Source organism: Cephus cinctus, unplaced genomic scaffold (assembly GCF_000341935.2).
Source record: "Cephus cinctus unplaced genomic scaffold, Ccin1 Ccin1_scaffold0515, whole genome shotgun sequence".
In the NCBI taxonomy this organism is placed as follows: domain Eukaryota; kingdom Metazoa; phylum Arthropoda; class Insecta; order Hymenoptera; family Cephidae; genus Cephus; species Cephus cinctus.
The window spans coordinates 109,741-121,323 of record NW_014333179.1 but is presented as its reverse complement, the minus strand read 5'-3'; the positions used below and the strand labels follow the sequence as shown (position 1 = coordinate 121,323).

General features: G+C 40.2%; 1 protein-coding gene across 6 annotated transcripts; it reads left to right on the top strand.

Moving 5' to 3' along the window:
• The first annotated feature begins 387 nt into the window (after nt 1-387).
• On the top strand, nt 388-10,431 carry LOC107268324 (receptor-type tyrosine-protein phosphatase zeta). Of its 6 annotated transcripts, XM_025085624.1 has the most exons (12): nt 388-991; nt 2,171-2,429; nt 2,521-2,636; nt 4,269-4,343; nt 4,977-7,836; nt 7,904-8,093; nt 8,169-8,276; nt 8,382-8,555; nt 8,635-8,877; nt 8,954-9,220; nt 9,293-9,607; nt 9,687-10,431. In XM_025085624.1, exons 4-12 carry the CDS (start codon nt 4,301-4,303, stop codon nt 9,738-9,740), a joined length of 4,254 nt encoding a protein of 1,417 aa, XP_024941392.1. In that variant the 5' UTR covers nt 388-991; nt 2,171-2,429; nt 2,521-2,636; nt 4,269-4,300; the 3' UTR covers nt 9,741-10,431. The 6 variants fall into 6 exon arrangements, with proteins under 6 accessions (XP_024941392.1, XP_024941393.1, XP_024941391.1 ...); XM_025085625.1 differs by lacking the exon at nt 2,171-2,429; XM_025085623.1 differs by lacking the exons at nt 2,171-2,429; nt 2,521-2,636 and adding an exon at nt 1,139-1,335.
• The last annotated feature ends 1,152 nt before the right edge of the window (nt 10,432-11,583 follow it).

Here is an 11,583-nt window from a genome sequence, read left to right as displayed (position 1 = left end):
GAATGAACGAATTATCATCTGGTATCACTGATAATTACACGAGGGGCGTATCGACCGCCCGTCACATTTTATTGGATAATTTCTCTATCGAGTTCCAATCCGCTAAAATGTTTCATAGCAATGATAACAAATACTATGGCAACAGATTGTGCTGGAAATAATGAAGAGAGAGAGTAATTTTTTCATATAGAAAACTATCGATAACGTGCAATTCTAGGAACACTGCAGAAACAATAATATGAAATTTACCAGGTGAACCAGGTCTGTCACCTGCGATACTGTGAAATCGCAACTCTCTCAGTGTCCACAATCGTCTGACTCATTCTTGGATTCGCGAAGAAGCAGGCGCAGGCGCGAACATAATCGCTCACTGCAAATCCAACGGATCCAAGTTGTATAGCACACTCCACAGTTTGAGAGCCTCGAGCAAGCAAAGCAGCTCACAGCACTGCTGGCACCAGGGAGACGTCAGTCTGGTTTCGGTGTCCACGCCGAACGTTCGCAGTGGTAATAGCTGTAACGCTGAATTTCGTCTTTGAATCCACCTGGTCCTTGTGTACTTTATAACGTTTGAAAAGCACTGTACATCAAGCCACTTTCCAAAGCCTAAGATAGGGCTGAACAAAAATATATAAAGAGAGAGTGTGTTAATACAATAATTAAATACCGGTCCGCGAGTGCAGTTGTTATTTATTTATTTATCTTTCTTTTAAAAGCACAGTACCGTTTTTGTGATGATGCATTATAAGAAGGAATGCAGCAATGTATATAGACAAAAGCGTGCTGTAGAATGCGTCGCCATGGAGACCAAGTGTTGTGCCTTAGGGGTGTAGTGGAATAACCGGTAAAATAAAAAAGAAAAGAAACGGACACGTGATTCTAGTAAAGGGCTCTTATCGAGCAATCGAGAAATTTGTATAAATTTCTTGAATGACAATTATGACAATTTTTTATTGCATCTTCGAAGATCTTCGGTCCTAATCTGCTCTCTGTAAGTAAATTATTTTAAGCTGACGGACGTAGATACATTTAATTTATCGTGTGTGATTCTATTGTTGCCCATCACTTTTGAGCTATTGAGCTATTTTTCATATACCTATTGTTCCTGCACTTGTTGTTTTCTAATGCTTTTATGCAGAAAGAAGCCAAGGGGCTTCCAGAATGACGCTAGAAAGTCTCGAGAAACGATGTGCCTCGACTCATCCACGCGAGCCAAACGTTCCTCGAGCGTAACGTACTGCGTCCTGCGTTAAGCTGCTCTTTGGAAAAAGTAAAGAAAACGGGAATGAGAACGGGAATAAGAAAAGAGGAGACGAGCCATGACTATCTTGGACAGTAGGAAAACTTTTATATACATATAAAATCGTTTCCCATTGAAAAAAAAATGACTATACGCACAAAACTACGCAGCCCAAGTACCAGAAGAGTTGGATTTGACAGGTGTCGTGGTATCACTTTAATGTAAAAGCAATCAATAATATTTAGCACAGTCATGCGTAAGAGTAAATCACGAATAGCATAACTTTCTAATTTTTCAAATATATCAATCAATTTAAATTTATAGTCATTCGAAATTGCATTCGTAACTGGCGCAGTTATTCAAAGGACAGTTATCAAGAGTCGAGCTACGGGTATTTCTGTCCTTCTCTTATTCACGTGAATCGGCATAAACCTCTCTCACTTTTACCCATAGGACATCCAGATCATTTCAAAATTATACATACTTAGCCTTCCTCTGATTGGTCAATCAATCTAACGATTAGCCAATGAACGCAAAGGAATTCCTATTGCATTCTGACAATGGAACATTACCTACAAGATGGCGGTTAAGCAAAACGATCAGACGTCAGCTGTCAGATCTACACCTACTCTCATTAAGCTAGATATTTGTATATTCGTTGACAGTATACAATAAGCATGTATAAGAACGTGGCCGATGAGTGACTCGTCATTAGGAAGATATCTCAGGAATGTCTCATTCCCCCTACTGCCCTTCACTTTATACCATCGTCCCACCACAATTCCACGAGGTACCTTTCTTCTTTCACCAGCAGCACGCACGCCGTACGCATATATCATACCCACAAATTTATCATTTATACCTGTGTAATACGTAACCTATACCTAAGATCTAAGCTAACCTACAATACTGTTCAATCTATACATATAGCAGAATACACTACAGTCTATGCATCTCCAGCAGTGACTTCGTTCACAATTACCGGCAGTTCTATGCATGGAGTTTTGTTGAGCAATCGTAGTAAATGTCAGTCGGGGAATTGTTACTGCTTAGTTATATGTATATACGAATACAATTTATGTGTATATATATATATATATATATAAAAGCAGAGAGCGTACAAGTCTAACCTGACTTTGTTTGACATCTTGGCTCGCATTACAGCTAAACAGCTCACAGGCAAAGTGTCGTAAGTGCTCGACTCGAATGGCATTTTATTTAAAGTACCCAAGTGCATGCATAGCATATAAAGTGTGTATACTGTCTATATATCATTCCAGATCTCAGAGAAATATAAGAACGATCGTTGCACTTTCCTTTGGCCTTGTCGCTCCTCTCTATGTGATTTAACTACCGACTACAGTGACGGCGGCACAGCTACCGTGATAAGATAAAGGCAAGAATCGTAAAACAATTTTACGCATAGTTACAGTGTTCCTATATACTGATTTTTCCTTGTGATTATGCTCGGAAGTTTCCTAGATCGTTTACTAGACACTCAGCTGGTGCACCTTGTACGTGAATTATTGCCTGTGGCTCGTGAACGTAGGACTAAAATAACTCATGTTGTTCCAAGCCTAATCTGAGTGCTGATAAGAGAGATGTCAAGAGATCCTAATGGGATGTCATTGTTCGAAGAGGCCTTTCAGTAGCACAGCAAGACATCATATCATCAAGGTCGCTCTGCTTTCGTATTGAATAATTGGAGACACTATTACAATTGTATAGTACATACCATACGCTGACGTACAATCGGACCCAGTTGGCTTTACGTTCACTTGCCGAGGAATACTCTCCTTAATGTATTCCTCTTAGGTATGGGACGTCTCCCTTGCTGCATGCACGGTGCGCTTTATTAAATAATGGTCCCCTGCGATTCGAGCATCGACATGGATCAAGATAAGGAAGTGGAGTCATGAATCAGAGTTGAGATCGGTTGGATGAAGATAGGAACTGTGGAATATTTAAGACATCAGCTCTGAAATGCCCCATGGAAATGAGCCAACTGGACGGTTGGACAGACGGACGTAAAAATGGTCACGGTTGGCTTCTACGTTGCGTCACAGCTCGTGAATCCAGGCAACAACGAAATCACCTGAGTGTATCTATATCGAAACTGGCGATCGCCTTTTGCGCTCGGTGAAAATCACTCTTGCGCAAGAATAGTTGCAAACAGCTGGACAGTTGGTATAGGCAACGGGGCGTTGGGGGAGATTATAGTGAATTATTAAATAAATAGATAGCATCGACGGAGTCACAATTCTATGTATAAATGCGAACTATCGATCGACAAGCGAGTCATCCTTGTTTGGCGCCATTATGCAAGATAATTGAATGAACCAGTTGACACGGTGATACTTGAGCATCCGCCTTTGCGTGTCCGGGTATCCTATTGTCAGGAGACGTTTAAGTAAGGATATTTATTAAAATAGAGAGAGAATATCTTATAACTTTATCTGATAATATACTAGCGATACTTTATCTTGTCTTGTAACTATAATTAACAATCATGTATTCTTGATCTGACGCCATCCAAGCTGCCTAATATGTCACACTAAAGTATAGCGCTTAACTTTGACTGTAATGTAGATAGGCCTTGATGGCGGCCCATATTCTACGGTTACATGGGTACATCTATATGGCAACCAAGGCGAAGTGCGCTTAGACGTAGACAGCAAGAGAGTCCAGTTTAATGTCGCGTTACAGTAACTGCGCAATTTCGAAGTGTGATTTTCCAAGGCTTCCACGAGCGGTTGCTCTGTAAGAATGCTAATGATGCGAAAGATAAAAATTATAGGTAGAGAATAGTATCGCCGTAAACAATCTCAAGCTCAAGATAGCTCAATAGCTCAAAATCATTTTGATGATTTCTGATCGTTCTCACCTATTCAACAGTTATCCTGTCCTCGAGTGCCATTCACTGTACTACTTTTTTTTTAGCAGCTTAAGGATACTGGTATTTAATAGACCGCTGAATCAAAAGTAGCAATGTCGCATGTGATTTTCAAGGTTTTTTGTTTGGTTTCAGGTATCTCAAGAGGAGAGCCAACGAATGTGGAGATGACGCAAGGAGGCACGAGCATCGCCTCGAGAGTAGCCGAAGGTGAGTCGCTCCAGAAGATAAACACAGATTGTTGAAGAGAATTGTAAGTTATTGCAAACGAAGAATAGATTCCTTGGTGGTGTAGCAGTGCAAAGTACTGTTACCGAGTGACCATATGATGCCAGTGGCTGCGCAGTGAGAGGTGGATTCGCTCACTAGCATACAGAAAAGACTCCTGAGCCGGAATTACTCAATTCACCTTGACCATTATGAACCGATCGTCGTTTATTTTATATTTGCTAATATAAAACTTACTGAGATAATATATTCTTTGTACTGGATATTTCCTGAAGCAGTAACAACCGGTTCTTAACACTGTCAAATCTCTCTAGTATTATTTTTCTGTGTTGACAGTGAGGCTTTTCTTTTATTTAACTGGCAAGCATACCATAATACAGTATTGATATTGATATGGAAGTAGGAAGACTAGTTTTTAAAAGTGTCACAACAGTTTGTTTTGACTATTGCTTCGACAGGCTCTTAACAAGCCTAGAATCTGTGGCACAGTGTAGGGCGGCGCCTTACTGTAGGCAACCAGCAATGCTTTGCTGTAGATTGGGAAATTAGTAGGATTTATCTCTGATGGTAACTTACTTTTTTTTTATAATACTAATATTTTCTTCTATATTTCAGGCATTACCCAAGCATCACCGATATCACTGTCAAGAGTAGTGTTGCTCTTCCTGTTACCGGTACTGTTGCTGAGACATGTCACAGCTGAAACGACAACTTCCTCCGTGTCGGTAAAACCTGAACTGTTTTACAATGATAAGGCTACGGAACCGAAATACGGTCACAGAACCATCCAGGAAGCTGGTGTCTTGGAGAGTAAAAATGAAAACGCCGAAAGTACCGCAGAAGCAGGAAATCGAAGCTGGAAGAAAAGTGGACGTAAAATTCGCAATCGCGATGAACAGGAGCCTCTCAACAGTGAGAGTGACCTCTTGCAGATCCCGACAATTGCAACGATCGACTTAGAAGATCGGTCTAGTACTACGGGTAAGGAGGAAGTTGGGTCGACCTCACAGAAACTGATATCGGAAATGACGACCCCGGTTGTCTCACATCTGTCTCATCAGAGCATTGAGAATAAAAATATAGAGAAATTTGGTAATTCTGAGGATGATTTTGATAGTAAAACCGATACTGACGGCAAAGGTGTTCCTAGTAAACCGATATCTTTGTTAAATGATACTCTTGTGAACTATCATAAGCTTTCGTTAGAGAAAGATGAGAGAACTGACATTAATGGCAGTGCGCGTAATTCCACTGGAACCGCAGTACACACCGGAACTAATTTATTGTCTGACAATGTCAATGCCAAGTACGAAGAGTATCAACCTAAACAGGAAGTTGAACTTCTTGGAAATGATTCCTACCTGATGACCAGTATGAAACTACATTCAGGGCCTAGTACTTCTACGAGTGAAATTGATGAAGAATCTAATTTCTTCACGACTATCTTAGCGTCTAGCTCACCGAATCCAAATGTAAATGATCAGAAGGACGTTGATAAAGAAAAGAGGAAGAAAAAAAAGAAGACGATGGCTATGACTGTGACAGGTGATCCTGATAATGAAAATCAGGACACCAGGTCGACGAGCAGTACCAGCATAAATATTCCTGATAACATGACTGATAGCGATATCAATGTATCCCATAATGAGTCGTTCAATGAGAAAGGGTGGCCTTATCCTTACGCAACTAGTTTTCATCACTTTGCTTACGGCGGAAAAGAGAAAACGACTGAACGGGGAGAGATCAGTGTGACATCCCCTAAAACCGTAAAAGAAACTCTTCAGTATGGAAATGCTATAGGAAATCAAGAATCAATTTCAAAGGAAGCATTAGACGTATCTTCTTCAACAGTTCCTCAACCTGTGTTAACGACTCCAAGCACTAAGCCTATTCACAGTAAAAGATCAGGTAACTTCAGTAAGGTTGAATCCTCAACTTCCCAATTATTTTTTTCAACAACCACACCAACAGTCATGACCACCCTAATGACACTGACTTCAACATCCTTACCCATTAGTTCAGCAAGTACAGAAGCTAATGACAACCTGACACAGAGTCTGACGACGAACTTCAACCCGAATTCAACATCTTCAACAGTTACTACGACTACTACTACTACTGCTGTCACGATGAATTCTGGCAACGTTACCACGACGGTAACAGAAGCCGAGGAGACAAATACGAGCTCGGTCAATCCTCAAACAACCAGCAACGAGATTCAGAGCGATTTAACATATTCTAGTCCTATTCTTTTGCTGCCTAACGTAACTGAACCCGTCCAAAAATATTTATCTACGATGGCTGCTGATGATTTGACACTGTCCCGGACTACCCCTGGACCAGACACTAACGGTACGGCCCCACTTGCTACATTGTCACCGTCCAGCACTACTGAAACTGTCGCAAGTCCCTCATCCGTTGAAAATTATATCAACGATTCCACTAATGAACCCTCGCACGATGCCATCACCGAGAATGAAACATCCAAAACATCAATGGAATACGAATTTGTGGGCTTGACGGAACCTACACCATCCGAGAAATATGTGGCTAGTACAGAAAAAGAAAAAATTTATTCATCGACGGAGAAAGATCACCGTGACGACGTGATGTCAACAAGTACTGACCAATTAACAGAGACCTGGACATCCACTCCTAATGTTGAAGCGACGACAATGGGCGATAATGATTCTTTGGTTAATTTAAATAACGAGACTCTTCGACCAAGAATGCTGGAAACCAGTGAAAATGAAGAATCGTCAGCGACGACTATTTATCCCATTGTTTTTAATAGTGACAATACTACTGAACTTTATGTCACAGACAGTGATGAAGGTTTGAATACTACTACACCTGTCATTGTAAACTCAACTCAATCTACTTTGAACCTTGACACGTTAACCGATGATGAGAACGTATCTACTTTGTCATCAATCAGTTTGGGTTCTGGAAATTCAAATTCCCAGACCACAGATGTCACTATTGAGGTTTCCAATTCCTCAACTGAATTTACGACAATCAGCACTGTTGACTATACTGTAGAAAGTACAGTTAATAACACTGTAGAAAGTACAATTGATACCACAGTGGGCAGTACAATTAACGACACTGTTGAAGGTACAGTTGATAACACTGTGGGAACTACTGTTAACAACACTGGGAGAGCCACAGTGTATAACACTATGAGAACTACAGTTGACTATACTATGAGAAGTACAGTTGAAAGCATTGTTGAAAATTCAACAAGTACTGAGATCACTAATGACAGTACTACGACAAAAACCTTAATGTCAACGTCACCAGTGACAGCGTCAACGTCAACATCAACAATGATCGTACCGCGAAAGACTGTTGCTCCTGAAGAGATGACGGTTCTTGTCAGGATCGTGTTTGAAGGCAGCTGGAGCGAAGTCTGTAAAAATTTACCAGAACTTCAAAATTCCCTAGCAAAACTACTGACGTTAGGAACGGAGAAGTATGAATTTTTTAATTTTTAAATAAACTAAAAAAACTACAATCCTTATAGTCCATATTTTTTCTAGGTACGTTTCACCGTATCAGATAGTCTTTCATCAAGCTCAGTGCCAAAACACTTCGGAGACGTCGGCATCGAACTCGACGCTCACCTCAGTCCTCGTCTACGTCCTGGATGAAGATGGAAACTTTGATGCTAACATGACAGAACTACTTCCAAGCTTGCATAAGATGTATCCCATAGAAACTGCATTGCCAGTAAGTCAATTAAGATAATAGTCATTGAGCATAATGAAAATTTAGCTCCTAACATCCTTTCTGGATAAATTTCAGATCCATAGCTTTCTTCTGGTTCACGAATCTGATTCCGGTAATGCCATAGCAGTTGTGGTAGTCTCCTGCGTCGCCTTCATATGCTTGGTCCTACTAGCTGGCCTCTTGGTAATAAAGTCTCACAATATTCTCGAGGCAACGCGTCGCTTAATAAGGCATCTCGTGAATTAGGTACACGAGCCAATGTTAATAATACTTCATCTTGGATTCCAGTTCATCATGAGAAAGAGGCAGACGACGCCTTTCAGTAGTTACGGTAGACGATGTCGTCCGATTTCTTTGGACGCTTACAGAGTGGACAGTGTATCGGCATACAACAGCGTAAGACGTAAAGGCATTACCAGGGCGTCAAAGAGGAGTTACGGCAACCCAACCTTTGAAGATTCTGTAAGTTAAATATAAAAATCTCTCCAGCATCCCTCAGTGCATCATGAGAACCTAATATCAATGATAATCAATTATACAGACTGTCACGCCGAGCCACCCTCTGAATTTTGGTGGTCTCTCAACCTTCTGCAATGACAAAAACGCCATCGCCGAAGAATACGCAAGCATTCCCCAGGTCTCAAGTTGTGTAGACGAGGTACCTGTAGGCGCAGAATCGAAAAATAGGTACGCCAACGTGATACCTCTACCTGAGACCAGGGTTCCTTTGCAAAGACTGAACAATGATCCTCTCACAGAATACATTAATGCCAGCTACGTCCGGGTGAGTAAAATTAGTAATTATTAGGAAGTCTTAAAAAAGTATTTTAACTCTTCTAACAAGAAGTACGATTACGCAGGGACCAAAGAATGCTTCCAAGTATTATATAGCCTGTCAAGCGCCCACGGAATCCACCGCCACTGATTTCTGGCGAATGATCTGGGAGCAGCAAAGTAAGGTGATAGTGATGCTGACGGACTTTGTAGAAAATGGTGTGGAAAAGTGCACCGAGTACCTGCCACCTTCGGAGGTAACGGATTGTCACAGACTCTACGGAGACTATCAGGTCACGCTGAAGAAACGGGAGACCAAAGAGAAATACGCCATTTCAACGCTTCACTTAAAGGTCAGTTATATAAGATCTAACCTTCATTAAACATACATCTCCAGGTCCGTTAACCTGATACATGTCATCTAGAACCTGGAGAACAACACATTCAGGGAGATCTTTCACATCTGGTACCTGTGGCCTTCCAACGGCGTCCCTAACGACGCTGCAGGCCTAATCGCTGTCCTCTTAGAGGCTAGAGCCTTGCAGCGGGCGGTATCCGGTCCAATGGTGATACATTGCAGTCCAGGAACAGGTCGCACAGGTACTCTCATTGCCCTTGATCTGGGGATCAGACAGTTTGAAGTCACAAGGACGGTTGATGTCCCACGTGTCGTCTATACTATAAGAAGGGATAGAGCCGGTGCTGTTCAAACAAAGGAACAATATGGTTTTATCTACAAGGTAACCCTTTATCATTTCTTATTACGTTAAATCATTAAACAAAGCCAAGGAATAATGGCATATCTTGTATTCTTTACAGGCTCTGAATTTGTACGCGACAAAACTCGCTGGAGGAACACTCGAATCTATGTGATGCTGCTGTTTGAGCTATTGAACTATTGAGCGTGCAAAGTTTGAATTGACATGAAAAATTTGTCATCAGAGAAGAAAACTCATGAGTCAACGACCAAAGTGATATTGAGTGAATCTAATTGATATTAACGATGTTAATACCCTGAGTCATCATTTTGTTTTAATGGACTATCTTTATACTATGTATATATACTAAGATTTGATTTATGTATACTAAGATTTAAGAAATCCTACGTAAAATGGCGAAATCATAAGGAGAAAAAAAACTATTCGAATTCAAACGCCATTTGTTTGAACGGTCTATACTTTTATTGTTCTTGTTGACATTATCATTGTTATTGTTATTGTTATTGTACAGACAGTACTCTGTATATGGTATATACATTATACTCTATTGCTTTGCTCCAGTCGTTCGTGTAAAGGAGCAGCTCTCTACTCTTAATACTCTTGTATATAATACATATTTGCACATGCATATAGGATGTTTATTAAAACATTACTTTCAATTTTAACTTATGTAAGTTCCATGTAAATCTATCCACTCGTACCTCCAGGTATGATAATCGTCCATTTAATGGTCCTGTAATTACTCCTTTAAGAAACTCCAAACATCAATTTTTGTCTTGGTCTTCCTGCAATTTATTTATAAGAATCAATAAATTCTATACTTATATAAGATGTAAACTCTCAAAGGCTATATAATTATCATTATATTATTTTTGCATGTCTTCCACTCGTTCCAATTACAACACAATAAGCTAACGTCCTTGTTAACATATGCAACAATGCCACTGTCATCTGCCAAGGTGCCATCTGTTTTTAATAAGACCCTGAAAGGATGGAGACTCCAATTTTAAAAGATGAAATCCATGCCATTGTCGTTATCAGGTGAGAGAAGATTATCAATGAAGAGAGAGGCATCAACTACCAATAATAATACACGGATTAAGAGAACTGTGTCAATATTTATAATCAGTCAAGTAATAAAATGAAATCAAAATTGTAATTTATCTAATATCTTGTTGTGGTCTATATGTATAAGATAAGTCTAGGCCACTATGTCTCATTGAAGAGTCAGATGATGTAGCAGAAGCAAAGTAGGAACTGAAGATAGAGAAACGAGAATGCCTTCTATAGGAAAAGTAGAAAAGCAAAGGTAGGAGTGAACAAAGATGAAGGTGGGGAGTAAAAGAAGGGGAACATGAGCCCAACGTTGAACGTGGCTCTGCGTGTTTCAGGATGTCTACCGAATCGACTGGATGGGACTGGATCGAACTGGATCGAGGCTGTTGGATCTTGCGAGGACCGGGTTGGCTGACTTTCAGAGCCTTGAAGGAAATCCAACGCGAATGAAAGAGGTTCATTCGAGGAATAATTGTTTACGGAGAGCTCTCGCAATTTGACTTAGGTTATAATCCCAAGAATTTCTTATGCCAAGTCTATAACTAGTCATATGTGTAGATTTGACACTTCATACTAGCTTATTCTTTTAATATGAATTTATGAAGACAAAACATTTTTTCTTCAAGGTACTGCAAAGTTTCGTTTATCTCAATCTTATCATCTAATCTTACAATTGATATAACCAAACCGTAATATTATGCCTCTTCCGATTCTTTAGATTCTAGTTTAAACAAACTACGTACAAATCTTATGCCAGATGACGACTGCGTGTGTACAGCCATCATTACATCCCCAGCTTTATCCAGGGAGTCGAGAGATTTTACAAACAGTTCGTTGCAGACAAAACGGAGTCAATGGATGTCAATTGAACTGATAAGAATATAGGTGCAAACATTGAAATTTGTTATAATTATAAATGTCACGAACCTAACGAACAAGAG

Bases quoted from the DNA above. Each gene is read 5' to 3' on its own strand.
- LOC107268324 (XM_025085623.1), top strand. The intron at 8,094-8,168 runs GTAAGTCAATTA...GATAAATTTCAG, and splicing joins CCATAGAAACTGCATTGCCA to ATCCATAGCTTTCTTCTGGT. The intron at 9,221-9,292 runs GTCAGTTATATA...CATGTCATCTAG, and splicing joins TTTCAACGCTTCACTTAAAG to AACCTGGAGAACAACACATT.